The following is a 15526-nucleotide window of genomic DNA, read 5'->3' as shown; positions in this document are numbered from 1 at the left end:
AGCGAAAATTTAAATCATTAATTTAAAGCGTTAAAAAAAATGTTTAACAAGTTAAATTCTTTTGGCAAACGTTTAGCATGAGTTTGCAAAACGCGATATCTTCACGAAATGCTTTACGATTGCTTCACTTTCAATATGAGAAATGAAGAAGTTCGATCATCATCGAATTCAAGAAAGGATCAAGTAAATTTTATAACGCTCGCTCGGCGGATGATGATAAGAATTGCTAAGCGCACAATATTGACGGAATTAAGCGATGGGTCGAATTTTCATGCGTGTGTTAACGAGCGATTTATAAACATTCAATTCAGCCGGAGGTCAAGCCCTCACCTCTAACACGCCGACTTGTTTGCTAAGCATTTCGGCGCGTACATCCGCCTTCACCACGTCCTCCTTCGACGGACCCTTATTCTTGTCAGGCGGGTCCTCATTGCTGGGTCGCCGACAGCTTATCCGGTCCCTTTCGTTTTGCACGGCTGTGAAAATTATCAGGAATTTTTTTCTCGGATCAACGTAAGCTCTCTACTCTTCAGGCAGAAGAGTAATAAAGACATGCTCGTAAAAATAAATTCCGCGTAAAAAAAAATCTGCAAAATCAAGGAACGAGTACTGTCACGTATTAACTACGCGACATGCGATTAGATATATATATATACTTTATTTGGAGAAAAAGCAAGGGTTAAAAGATTCGTTTCTACTGTTTTTCGGGAGTAAAATTTCGTAATGCGCGATAGATGACTTTACAAAAAAAAACTCACCCTCTTTCTTCATGCCGGCTCTGTAACATTTCCGAAGTCGGCAGTACCTGCATTGATTTCGCTTGTCCCTATCAATCGGGCACTTCCTTTGAAATCTGTAAAAGATAGGAAAAGAAAAGAGAAGAAATAATTCAACAATTCTTTTTCTCCTTCAAGGATGAATAGCTTACGTTATAACTCGAGGCCGCTAAAACGCGCGTCGGACAGGCATTGATATATCATTAAAATATTGAAATACAAGCGTATTATACCTGCACGTGTACGAATGATTCTTTCTAACTGATCGGCGGAAGAAACCCTTGCAGCCATCGCAGGACGCGGCGCCGTAATGCTTCCCCGTGGCGCGATCGCTGCATATGGCGCATGTTTGTGAGAGGGCGGCGTTGACTCCTGGACCAGGGAGAGCCAGGACGGGACCACCTGCTGCTCCCGCGCCCATGCCCAGATCCGCGTCTGCAACACGAAACAGACAAACATTCTCATCATTTGAGCCTTTTTGACATTGGTACACGCCGAGCGACTTCTTTCTTTTTCTTGAGAGCTAAGGAAACGATTAACTTTACCGATGAATATATATATATATATATATATATATATATATATATATATATATCTTTCTCTCTCTCTCTCTTTCTCTCTCTCTCAATTTTTTTTATGTTAAAATAACTCAATTGTGTAAAAATTATTAAAAACTGAAAGTTTCTTAAAAAAACCTTGCAAATGCATGCTTTTGACAAGTTCTCGAATTTAAAGAAAATCTTCCCTTAGATACTGCTCGAGTAAGAATATTGAGAAATGTCTACGTTAAAACATTCACAATTCCTAAAAATAAATTATCTGTGTCTGCATAAAATGGAAGGCAGTTTGAGATAATAATGTAAAGTATAATTATGAAAGGAAATATACATTTCAAAAACTTTTAAGTGTTCTTTGAAATATTCAAAATTTGCAAGGTTTTCAATAACTTTTCAGTTTCGAATAGTATTCAAGATTCAAGATCTTCGTTATGTATACAAAGTGATTCAATGTGTGTTATTATTAACTTAATTAAAATCAGCATCATAATATCATTATCAATTTAATTAAAATTAGCATATACCAAACGGAAATGTCTGTATCGGATATCAAAAATATAAGAAATATAAGAAAATGTCGCGAGATATATTTGATAGAAATTGATACCTTCTTTTGTACATAATATGCACATCAGAGTTCGGAAATACATAAGTAACATTAAAAACAAAAAGATATTGAAATTAATTTACGTCATGTGTTATTAAATTGAGAAATTATATATAACGTTAAATATTAAGTTATGCTTCCGGGCGGTGATATTGTGCCATAGTCAATGAATTGTCGCGGCGCAAATAATTCTAAATTTTAATAACATGGATATACTGCCGCCGATACTGGGTCAGTAGGGGTTAATTATGCAAATCACCGCAAACCTTGAGAAAATGCATACGACGATAATGTTATGTGAGTGATAAAACCGGGTAACGAATATTTAATTAATTCGAAGCTAGGATCGATTTGCGCAACACATATATTTAAAAATAAGCATTCAAGAGTTCTTTTTTAAATAGTTTTCAAATAATTTTTTATCAAAAATTCAAATTGTTTTGGATATCATCACAGTTTCTTGAAAGTCTGTGAATTGAAATCCAGAAAAAATTTTTCCCTAAAAAACCTTCGAATATCTCTATGCTGTAGAATGTTAAACATAAAATTGTTACCAATGTTACTTATGTGTAACGTTGTCGTTTGTGCAAGTAAAATAAAGGATGCATTGAAACAGCTATACATAAAGCGTTATGAAAGAAAAGATATCTTCCAAACATTCAAAAGACTCTCAAAATTTTCAAAATAAGTATATTCAAGACTTTCAGAAATCTTTTGGTTTTGAATGATGGTTTTGAATATTCCAAACAATTTAAGATTTTCATGATATATTTGATGTGTCTTCAATAGACTACACATACTTCACATTTGCATATGTGTTTTGCAAAGTTTTTCACATTACATATACGTGGTGAAGAACGGAAATTTACAATTTCAAATTCTGCTTAATCTGGCAATATTAATGCAATGTGGACATAATGCAAAGATTTATCCATGCATTAAGATAATTCCCTGCTTTTATTATTAAGAATGTATAAAAATAGATACTTATATTTATTATCAAAAGTAATTTTAATAGATAATCCTTAACAACAAGAAATGATGAGAAATAATATTATGATGATAAAAGATAATATTATAATGAAGCTTTAAGTATGTCAGTCGTAATAAAATATTGAAAATTTACAAAAGCTAATCGAGCTAATATGTGGAAGGAAAATATTTTCGTAAACGATTTCACGAGCGCAACCTCTTAATTATCGTTCTTTCGATTGTGTTAGTTATTATTAGATCACTGCATATAAAATGTTCTATTTCGAAAGTTATATGAAACGCTCTTACAAAATAAATGTTGACCAATGTAATCAATAAATATATATATCACATAAAAGTAGTATATTTTTTCAAAATTTCATATTTCGATTAGTTAAGTCCTTTTAATTTATGTCCAATTGTTTTCTGCATTTAAAAATTTATATATTTTATCAATATCCCGTGGAATTATATATAGCTACTTATTTCTACTGAAATTTCGTAAATCATTATTGATTCAAATAAAATATAAATTCATATTGTTAACGTGGATTCTTACAATTTCCAGAGAACTGTTGACGTAACGTCGATATAACGTGTGAACAACTCAATACTTCACCGCGTGAACGTTTTAATTCTTAGTTTTAATTAACTCTCGTGCGTGCCTTCAAGAAATACCAGAGATATAGATATCGCGCGAGAGACGTAGATCCGAGGCCTTGGAATAATTTATAATGTGCGATATAATAGAGTTAATTGATACGTGATATTATTTTTCTCCGTTCTTCTCCTCTCCGGCAGTAAAACTTACTCGAGTTCCTCTTCTTAATTTTCAATTTGCAAAGTATGTAGGCCGGTATTAACAATTGTAAAAGAATTTGCTTCTATATTTGCTTCTATATAATGCCAAACGAAAGGAAATCCCCAACATAAAATCGATCAGATTAAAAATCGCGATATCGCCCCTCCCTTTCCTCCCATTTAATCCTCGAGACTTTATTACCATCTTAAGTAGATACTAATTCGTTATTTTCCAGACAGAAAAAAACATATGTCGTAAACACACCGAGTTTTATGAATTCTAAATTTGCTCCGTATGACTTTATACTTTCCTTCAGATAATTATATATAATTGTCTGTATGAAGGCCGTATGTGATATGCAATAAACAACAGAAGATATTGCTTTTAATGTCAAACATTATACGTATTAAGACTAAGGATCATGTCACTGATAATGTCAAACGAGAAATGATCTTTATTACGGCTCTATTTCCGAGTTTGATTGTCACATGCGAAAATCACATCGCTTATCGTCGCGACATGAGCTAGGAAATTCCTGATCTTATCGGATTTATCAGCTTTAATCTTAGAAGCGCCGAAATACAACCAGGAATTAGATGAGTTATTAGACGTTTTACCATCGCAAAATTGTGCTTCCGATCATATTCTTGATTTTTAAAAAACGTAGCTCGTCGAAGTAGCGCTACATTAGAAAATGACGCAGCAGAAATAACGCGCGTGTGTTTTCAGATTAGAGTATAAAAATAGATTTTTTACAAATGTGAATTAAAAAAATGTTAACCCCTAGAGATATATAAGACACAACATTAGAGATATGATAGCATGAATAATTGTACCAATAAATCATCCGAAAGAATTAAAAAACATAGATATCTATTCCACAAGACGCAATATATATGTAGGTAAATATATTGCATAATATGTAAATATATTACACTATAAGTATCGAAAGTCAGATTATTCGCTTGTATGAAGATTTTATTTTTGGTTTTTGCTGAAATTGCTTCAAGTCCAATTTATTATCGCAAAGAGCGTATATATCTCTGTCATTATACCCCTCCGTTTTGCAGGACGTGTCACCCTGTCGCGCGACAGATTTTCTTCGTTCGTGACTCCAGTCTGCGATCTCCGAGCGCGACAGAAAAACGGAGCAGAGCTTTCGAAATCACTTGCGCAACGACTATTTATCGGCATATTAAACGTGTTTCCACACTCGCGCGAAGGGAAGCAGGAAAACGTAGCGGCGTTACGTAGGCAATCAGGGGGCAATTATACAGTTCACAGCAAATAATCACTCGAGAGAAGGGGTACACGGAAAAAACGCTAACGTGTATAATGCGGCACGTGTGCTCGAATTATCGACGCACACATAGCGGATTTATGTATTGAATTTTTTTTCCGAACGTGTGTAATGATTTACATTCACGTCGGACATTCAGCGCTAAATGATTCCACGGCTGTACGATTCCTTTCCAATGAAATACATTACGCTGATGATCAGGGTGATAAAATCTAGGTGATCTTCATTCCTCTAGTAATTAATTTTATTAAATATATAATACGTATTAATTCCTATACTCAAATAATGATCTTCCATTAAATCTTTTAGAATAATTTTTTAAAAATAACGAAATCTTTATTCAATAAAACTTGTGAGACGACTAGCAATGACAATTTTAGAAATAAAAGAATAATTCACGATCCCATACATTTCTTGCTAAGAACTCTTTTCATACACTCAAGAGCGCAAATTTCAATAGTTTACAGAAGTGTAAATCAACCAAGAATTATTTTAAGACACAAAAGAATCCAAAACAGCGCATGAATGTCACACATAAATTAAAGTAAGTAGTTTACAGAGCAAACTGTCCAGCGCGGCTCGTAAAGGAGGCTAGACGAGAGAACAGTTCGAGGTGAAAATATCCGAATATAAACACTCTCTGGAATATATCTCTCCGAAATCGCATGTCTGATGCAGTTTTATATTCTAGCGAAATCTTTTTCTCCATCTCTCGTCAAGCTCTTTGAATAGATTCTACAAGCGGTTCGGTGTATTCAACGAGGCTTCGCAGAAGTGAAGAAATTCCACAGATTGTTGTATTATATAATTCCAACTCTCGTTCGTTCTCAACGGCAATATCTCTTGCTCGGCAGACATGGTGCTCAGCAGTATTCACACTCGCTCAGCACAATAGCGTTGCACGGTGGCGTTTCTCGAAATAACTATCCGGGTGTCTATCGCTTCCGCGACCTTGGCATTAGGGAGGAAAATGGGTAATATTATCGGATAGCCCGACACGGTCAGCCTGATGCCCCTTCCTGCACATTCTCCTTGTCCGGCGAGACGTCGCGGATTCCGGACTTTGGAACGGCGACAACGATGCCGCACGCGGATACCCGATCCTCCGATCCGCCCCCATGATCCCCGAAGACGCTATATCAACGCTCGGCCGCCTAGACCAGACGGAGCCTACCCGGCGTATGTGTGCCAAAGTCTAAACGCTCGGTGACCCGCATTTGCTCATACGCGCGCGCACGCATACACGCAGCCCCCGACCGCGTGGCACGATACACCTTAAAGACACCCCTGATGATAAAGACGTTTGGCGCGCGCCTCCTCGGCGCGTCTTGATCTGCTCGTGCGACGCGCGAGTCCACGCATCCCGGGAACGCAAATCTCGGCGATGATTCATGATCCACGATAGCTGACGATTAAGACCGTTTGTTCTAAGGCAGTATCGTGTCTGTCAAAGAGAACTGATGCGAGGACGTTCGCGCCTGGAACGGATCCATCACGAATTTCGTGAAACAGAGCGGACGTGAGGAACCAACGGATAAAAGTTTCCAATCGCGTTGCGAAGAAAAAGAAAACGTGTAATCGCGCCAAGAAAATGATTATCGTGTCGTGCAAAAAAATGCGGCGTCCACAACGAATTCGCGTCAGCTATGTTACGCGTACGCGGTTTTCTGGTATATCGTCCTGCGTCAGCAGATCGGTACTTTGATAAATTCATTGAATGTCCGAGCGTCCAGAATTTTCTAAACTTCTGTAGCATAAACTCTCGCATAAACTTTAAAAATAGATAAAAATTTGCGCAAATTTCGGACTCGAGCTCTTTTCAACTCGCTTTCAGGATTTCCTCTCGATTCACTGTCTGTCGTCTTCGAAGCTGCGTTTCGTTAGGATACGAGCGAGGTGCGTCTCGTAAAAGCGACCGAGCTTCAATTGATTGAGAAATGTATGCGCGCTAATGAGTGAAATTCATTGAAATACACGGTATTGCTCGCAGTTAAGGTCTGATCCGAGTCGTAACTCCATCTTTCCTCTCGCTCCTGCGTGAGGCTATTACAAAATCGCGCGTATATAACCGGACTTCTCTCTTTGGAACGCGCGCGATCAACCGTGTTACTTGACAATAACCGAACAGGCGAGACAGGTGCCCGCAAACCGTCAGTAACATATGATCTCCGAAGCTCTCGGTTGATTCAACGAAAACATTTGCGCATTTGATCATCCTTGGCTCATCCTTCACCTATCTTCATCTCGAGGACACTCTCGTGAAGCTGAAACCTCCTCCTTCCGCAGAAAAACGCGTTACGTTCGCGCGGATCGACGTTTCACGCTGTGCTTGTAAATCATATACATTACAAAGTAATCATATATTTCACGCATCGTTTGTCTACGATAAAGATGCAGATGTCGAATAACCGAGGACGATCACGGGAAGGAGAGACGCGAAAGCCCTTCTTCGAATTCACCGAAGCATGTAAAAATTATCGAATATCGAGCGAGACACGTATTTTCCGTGAATAATTAGGAGTAAATCAATGACGTGTTCCCTCTTTTTATCTCACTGAGAAATTGCATTCTCAGTCTTCATATAAATCGAGATTAATCCAACGGAAGCCTTATCGTTTCTCGTGCGATATTCCGCGACAATGTCGACGCTGTTTGCGTCAGTCAATCACGGAGTTGTCCTATCATTTTTCTAAGAACTGCAGCCGAAGGTAACTTTGCATCGCAAAGTCGACATTGTTTGCTTAACACGGTTCTGACAATTTCGTGCGTACATATGCCGAGGAACGAAATAGTCGCGTGAAATAAAAGATAATACCTTGCTCAAAGATAATTCCTTCACGCTTTATCGCGCGGATAAAGACAAAGACGATTTACCGCGCTATTTTTCAATCACTGGTTTCTTCGAAAAATCATCGAACGGAAAAATTCAGTTCAACGGTAGATAGTCACGGGTCGTAAAAAATAAACTGAAGGTTTTGGACGAAGGCTTCGATTTTGTCGGCCAACTCCTCCGATTGATGCTTTTCTTTTGAAATTATCTGAGTTCCTTGAAAATCAAAAACCATTGTGCCGTGATCGTTTCACTAAGTTGAAATTAATGAGAGGATATAACTATATGATTAATCGCGCGCTGTTCGGCAGCTAATGGGCTACCTTGAACGGGCGTTACGCCACGTCAAGCCGCACAAAAAATTCGTAATGACTGAAATATTTTCGCCTTACACGGCGCAACGCGCGTACGTGGAAAACACGGTATGTCTCGAGCCTTTCCTGAATGCAGAACGAAGTTTGCAGCTGTCAGGCGCGAACCTTTTTTAGCTTCCCTTCCGGCTAAGTCGCTTCGGCAACAAGAAAACCCCTCTAAAAAAGAAATAATCTAAAAACACACGTTCCTAGACACGAAGTCCTTCTTGTAACGCGGTGGTGGTGGTCATGCGTGATAACGTAATTATCTCTTCGTGTTCTTTTTCTCCCATGATACCTGTGCGGTGCTTTCACTTTCGTGCATCACTTTCGCTACGTTTACCGAACGCTATCATAACACGGTATGCCAATCCGCTGTTTCTTCTTGAGAAACAGACGAAGTCGTCGATCACCTGCGTGATCTTTGCGTTTTAACTTCGCGCGCGAGATCGTTAAAAAGAATTCATCGATAGAAGTGTCCTTTGCTATTTCAAGTGACTTTTGCTATTTCAATACGCTTCGCGCGTAACGCGGAATCGTAATCTCTTCGAGAAGGAACAGCTCTTCTCTCTTTTCTCCTGCCGTCTCCGTCGACGTGGAGGAACGCCTCTCCGCCTTCAGGTGTCCAATTGATATCTACTTAGGTTAATGCAACGCGACGCGGTTACGACACGCGGTAGCCGCGTCGCGTGCGTGTCCTATTATGTTACGTAACGTCTCTCGGTCCCGACCGCGAGAAAATTAATAGATTCCAACTTAATACGTATACGGGTTACACGGGAGAAGGAGAAGGTAATCGGCGTTGCGCCGCGTTCCTATTTTCTTCATATTTCTAGACGGTGGAATCGCGCGCGTACGCTACATGCTCGTCATAGTGACACTGCGAATCAATTTGCAGACTATTAATTATTTATGCATGCCCCACCGGCTAAATAAAACGCTTAAAGCGGCGCGGCGCGACTCGAAGCCGCCGTGCCAAGACGGTCTTTTCTTTTTTTTCTTTACTTTTGTAGTTTTTCAGCGGCGCGCACAGATATATTGCCTAGTTTGCCTAGGCTGTTAGCGCGACATTAGCATAGTCAAACAGCGGTAAGGGAGAGGACACGATGAAAGAAACGAAAAGACGTAATTACTCCGGAGCCAACCTTAAAACGCGCCTTCCTGTTGACCGGTGCTGAATTGACCAGCGACGTTCAATTCGAAACACCAAACAGGAAACAAAACGTCCATTGTATATACTTCCGTATCGTCCTCTTGCCACTGTCTCTTGTTTTGTCGCCGTTTAAATATCTGAATACGTGAGCTTCGATGCAAATTAAGCCATATTTGCTTCACGCTTTATCGAATTATTCGGTTAATACGGCTTCGCGCTGTGCAAATGAATTATTTTTAAATCCCCAAAAAACTTCATAATATTTTTGAATTGCAAATGTCACGTTTAAATAACGACGGCTAGATTTACTCCGTTTCAAAGCTATAAGAAGCTCAGACGTGCGATACACGATTATCGAATGATGTATGTGCGTGATTCAGAATATCTGCGTCCCATAAAAATCAATAAATCATCGGCGTCATCGTTTTAACTTTGGCCTTTTTTTTAAAAAAAAAAAAAAAAAAAAAAGATTTTATTTGCAACGCACTTTCCAGCGTAATCCTATTAATAATTCATATAATAACCGATCATTAAAATCAGCATAAGAATAATCTGTAGCGCGATTATCTGTTTATGCAAACTCGGAATAAACAAACATTGTTAAATCCGCGTCTTATTAACGATTCTCATCAGCCTTCTGCACGACTCAGACTGCGTTCGGAAACTTCACTCGGGTGTACACCAGCATCGTTTTATCTTTGTTACTTACTAATAATTGAACAAGGACAAAACGACGCACCCCGAGTGAAGTTTCCGAACGCAGCCTTTACGCCTGTCAAGTCGCACGTTCTCATCCACGATAATTCAATCCGCTATCTTTCGTAATCTTGAATCGTATAATCGGAGAAATTTATCACCATATATCAAATTTGTATTTCTGTTAGTATCCAACCTTGATACGAGCCAAAAATATTCAAGGAAAACCAAACATGAGAGCGATAAGCCTCTGTGAGATTTCTCAATAAATCCTAGATAAGTTTAACAGAATTTCGATAAAAATTATTTTACTAAATATTGAAAATTAATGTAAAAATATTACACGTATTTAACCGTAGATGACAACATCAAGTGGATTATAAAGGGTCAGTTTTAAATATTTTATTTCGATACGATCGTTAAGTACTTTAATCACGTTCTTCACTCTCCCTTTCTTTACTCCCATTTTTATAATTATGTGAATTCTTGCTATCACGTACATGCTATATTGATGCGTCAGTCACACACATGCACACGCATGTCACGATCTGGCGCCATATTATAAGAGTCGGGGTACTAAAACGCGGATACGCCACTGTCTGTGCACGGTGCGAATATTCGCAGTGCGACGCCGTTGACGATAACACGACGATGTGTCAACTGAAATGATAAGGGGCTTCTCTCTTTCTTTCTCTGTCTCCTTCTGTCTCACATCGCAGTGAGATTTTTAATTGCGACGTTCTCTACCCGGAGACTTGAGATCTGTTTGCTTTAGCTGCCTCCTTCTTTCCGCGTTTAAGATCAAATAGTTGTACATTTCAGCCTTAGAGAGGAAAAGACGTAATGCGTAAAAAGCACGTCTAAAGTGAACAGTATTTCTGGATATGTCTAGAGATGATCACTATGTTTCTTCAAAGCTCTATAATCATATGAAAGATACAGAGATATAAGCTAGAATTATTCGCTTTTTAGGCAGAAGAATGATTTCCAAAATAAATTCCGTTTTCAAAATTAAATGAATATTTACAGAAAAATTTAGTCGCACAGATTTGTAAAATAATACATTCTTGACATATTAAAATAATTTCTATTTAAAAAGAGATATACATAAAATCATAAATTTTATTGCGTAATGTTAACTTTATACGTTATCTCTCAATAGTGTTTTATTTCGCTATTATTTTGCTTGTTGTCTCTCCGATACGATTTACGATATGAATGTCGAAATCGACAGCGCTGAGCTCGCTATTCGGACGTAAAATTATTTGAATTATTGTTCTCTGCCGATGTGACAGGCGATATATTCTAAAATGGAACGGCAAGTCACTCCTCGAGCCAGGCTTAATTAATCCAGAGACCGTCGATGCAACCGCGGACCTCAACGCGCAGCGCGCAGCCACACACGGATGCGGAATGTCACGCGAAAACGCAAGTCACGTTTAGGTCATGGCACAATTAGATCGAACGCGAGCCAGCGGCCGTCTCGCGCGCAAAATCTTCCTTCGGGATGATCGCTGTTGGCGTTTCTAATCGTCGCCGGAAAGTTTTCGAGCGCGCTACATATCGCGGAGAGATATATTCTTTTACGTAACGTCGAATAAACAACCGGAATTGGAAAGCCCGGCAAGATAGAGTGGTCCAGCCGCTTCTTTGAGAGCCAGAGAGGAATTTAATTTACTAAAGTAATATATGTTTTAAAAACATGAAGTGCGCGGATTAATTTTCAAAGCATATATGTATAAATTTAGGAAACGAGTTAAGTTATTGTCGCTAAATTATTCAATCTGAAAAACTGACCAATTTTTGTACGTTTTCTTAATATCAAATTTTAAATGTTATTTCGAACAATGCGATTGTTGATTTTTATTTCGTCAAGCAGAAAGTTAAATAATGGTAAAATAGAATTTTCTTGATCGTTAGAATAAAAGAACGCGATTTCATAATAGTTGGTGCACGCATCCATCGATAAGCGTATGACTTTTCGCATAATATGAGTAATAATGAATATGGACTGTCGCCTATCTATGACGAATTCTAACGCAGTTGACTCACCAATTAAATTCGTTATACAAGAAAATATTCACACCATTTTTAAATAAATTTCAGTTTATGGCTCTTAGCCCACTTTGTACATCGTCTTATAAATGTTGTTCTCTTTATCAAAATAGTACCTCGTTACGTAATCGCGAGACATGATTCGATGACTTTGCGATAATAACCAGAGTGGAGAATCACAAAAGGCTGTGTAACATTTTGAACAATAAATTTCTTAAATTTACCTTTATTAATCAATGAGAATCTTTTTTTTTTTTCGTTTTTGTTTCAGTAAAAAATAAAAAAGCAAAAAATAAAAACGAAAAATATAATTACAATGAACGTTCATGAAGAGTCAGTTATTGAAAATAAAACGAAACTGACGCGCAACAGAGTTGCTAAAGAATGCTCAACATTGTCGCAATTGGAAAATGATACTTATCCCCTTACGATCCTCCACTTGCAGATATAACAACGGGAATGACACGATAATGTAACGCATGCAACGGAGAGGAATAAAAAGGGAACAGGAGCGCACCTGCCAGGCCCATCTCGTGAGGACTCTCTTTTTCAACCGGTTGGTCTCCGTGCCGGTCCCCTTCGATCTCGATCAATCGCCACTCTCTCGATCACTATCGCCACGCTGGCGACGTGTTTACTTTCTTACCGGCTATCCGTTCGCGATTCAATTGAGAGGTCAATCCTCGATTAATTTCGCCGTTTCCGTCCGTTACCGATTGTTCCTTTTTTTCCTCTTTCCCCTCCACCCCCCTCTCTCTCTCTCTCTCCTCTCGATGTTTTTCTATGAATACGTGAGGCGCGTATTCATGCGAGATGACCAGGAATCCTTCATGATTCCACCTGTCTCGAAACTGAACGATTTTAACGCGGTGCCGAAAAGTTACGGGTTGACGAACGAGAACGCGAGCGGTGACGATAATAATCACGACGGCGTTAATAACCTTCGCCAGACACCACGACGGCGGTCCGGTGACGACTGGCAAACCAGCTGTAAACGTACGCACGTTTTGCCGTCGTGCCTTGCTTGCCACGGTTTCCCGATGGTGGGAGGCCGGAGCCGCGGACGTGAGCGTTTAACGCGATCGTGCGCTTCGTGAATCTTTTCGCGGGTCTTTCCGGATTACAGAGATACTTAAGATCTTGAGAGATTGTGTAACCGATTTTTTAATGGTCCCCCCCCTTCCTCCCCCGAACGAGGGGGCACGCAACTCCGCAACTGTCAATCTTTGGAAAAATTCTCAGGTGCGAGATTACGCTTCAGCTAGTTTCGTATCTTTCAACGACCTGTGTATATCCCCAGAGATATAACCGTGAAATAAATTCAGTAATCAAAAAATATGTGGTGATAAGATCGGAACGATACGATATTGACGATCGTTTAATCTCGCTCGTTCATCTGACCAGGAACGTCGATATCCGCGCTCCGCGCTGTAACGAAAAACAATTTGTTACGCGAATGCAAATCGACAAGTTCTTTGTCCTTGCCACGACGGAGACAAGAAAGCGTGTCGTTATGCTACCTATTTATTTATGACGATTCATCACGGAGCCAGGTGGTTTGTCAAATGATATATTACGTCATTGCGTCCTAGGAACTGACGCCTGAGATCAGATGCGCGCAAACTGCATCGTTCTTTTTGTGCGAGAGCCTGCGTGAGCGTCGGAACCGGCTAAACATACAAAAAATGGGTTTTGCGTTGTCAAAAATATACATATTGCCTCTCGCACGTGCATATATTTATCTCCTTCATAGATCATGCTTATAGATATCACGCAACGTTAAGAGTCGTTACTCGGCGCGGGATGATTAATTAAATTAACATGCGATTCATTAACAGCAATCACTTACAACAGCGACAAAAGATCCTCAAGAAAATGTAAAACGAGATTAAGAATTCACGAAATCCTTCAAGAAAGCTCTTTTCAAAATCTATTCTAAAATATTAATACGAAATAAAAATTTTACATCAGATACAAATGTGTACGCTTAAAGCAAAACTCGTTCGTTTACGAAAGAACAATAACTTCCTTAATTTCGTGCATATCTCTGTTCAATAATCAACTCCTTCCGACGTTTTCCCGTGCGCATCGCTGTGTCCGAGCTGTTCGTTATTGTTCGTTATTTTTTTTCTCCATCGGCACGACTGACCTCCCTATCTGTTACTATAGACAGCTGTGACAAAGAGACTGCTGAGATTGCTCGCGATTTTCGCGCGAACACAAGCCACGGAGGACGACGTGCGTGTAACAAAGCTCCCGCCGGTTGGACATACGCAGAGAAAGAAAGACGGAAAGGAAGAGAGAGGAAAGAACCGAAGTGAGTCAGTTTCCCTGCGATAAAGCACAATACAGAAAGCTCCTGTTCCCGCACCGACGGACAATGAGACAGCTAACGAAAGTGTGATTCATGCCTCCGTTTTCTTCGCGCGTTCGCCTCCTCCCCTTTTCTCTCCCGCGTGTCGGGGATATGCTTATTAGCGCTCGTGCTTGTGTGCACTCGGTATCACCGGTGGCGGTGTCGCATTGTTCGAAAAATCTGCGGGGGTGACGAACGACGACCGCGATAATTCCGCGAGCGGCGGGCCGACGGGTACCGAGAAAACAGAAATACCAGCGTAGTGCAATGAAGCCGCCAGTATCTTTGGATGTCTGCCTTGTGTATTTTTAGATTTTCGTATCGCGTCACGCGCGTTGTATACGGCTGATTTGTCGGGCGTTAATTGCGAGATAACCGCGGTAAACGTGAACAACATTTCGCGGTGATATAATCGACGGAGCTACACCCTGCGCTTTTTTTAAACAATTTCATATCTATTAGATAAGCGCCCATCGATTTGAAATCAATTTCATCGAGTTTATTATTGGATGATATACACATCAGTCCACGCTCGTGTTGCGTGGGCATTTGGAAAAAGGATTTTTCGAAAAGTATAAACATGTTACATTTTCCAGCACGAATCTGATTTTAGAAAAACAATTAACAACGGTGCAATATATCTATGTATATTAAAAATCGACAACGTCGACTTGAGAAGTCTAATAATAAACATCACTCAAATGATAATGTAATCGCATTTAACGGAGGAATTCGTATAAGGTTAACGGTAGTTTACATCTGCCATTAGATAATTCGTCTATGTGTACAGTTAACGTAAAATAAATTGGTATCTTATCCCGTGTGGAAATAGGATAAGATAAGATGAAAAGATACATTTTCTCAATAATATTTTTGGCAAGTTTTTCAAACTGCGGCAATTGTCGATGCAATTTGTTGCAGTACGCACAAGCTCAAATAATAGTCGAATTATGATGATTACTTGGAATATTCGTTATTTTTTCGCCGATGATCGGAAAAGTAGATTTGCGTAAATTTTAAAAAATTAAACATTTTTTGACAAGCAAACTGTTTACGTCAATACAAATAA

General features: G+C 39.3%; 1 protein-coding gene across 9 annotated transcripts in view; it reads right to left on the bottom strand.

Moving 5' to 3' along the window:
* Positions 1-15526, bottom strand: part of Hnf4 (Hepatocyte nuclear factor 4) — a 35153-nt gene that overhangs the window by 7739 nt on the left and 11888 nt on the right. For 8 of the 9 annotated variants that reach the window (XM_077425636.1, XM_077425631.1, XM_077425632.1 and 5 more), the window contains 3 exons: positions 1010-1211; positions 759-853; positions 331-476 (listed from right to left, as the gene is read on the bottom strand). In XM_077425636.1, the coding sequence (XP_077281762.1) occupies positions 331-476; positions 759-853; positions 1010-1211 (443 nt within the window). Of the gene's footprint in view, positions 1-330; positions 477-758; positions 854-1009; positions 1212-12618; positions 13093-15526 lie in introns of those variants that run through there. The other variant, XM_077425639.1, reaches the window with a different exon arrangement.

This window comes from Temnothorax americanus, unplaced genomic scaffold, assembly GCF_048541705.1.
Source record: "Temnothorax americanus isolate GAGA-0224 unplaced genomic scaffold, ASM4854170v1 Scaffold9, whole genome shotgun sequence".
Classification (NCBI taxonomy): domain Eukaryota; kingdom Metazoa; phylum Arthropoda; class Insecta; order Hymenoptera; family Formicidae; genus Temnothorax; species Temnothorax americanus.
This window is presented reverse-complemented; position numbering and strand designations above follow the sequence as displayed.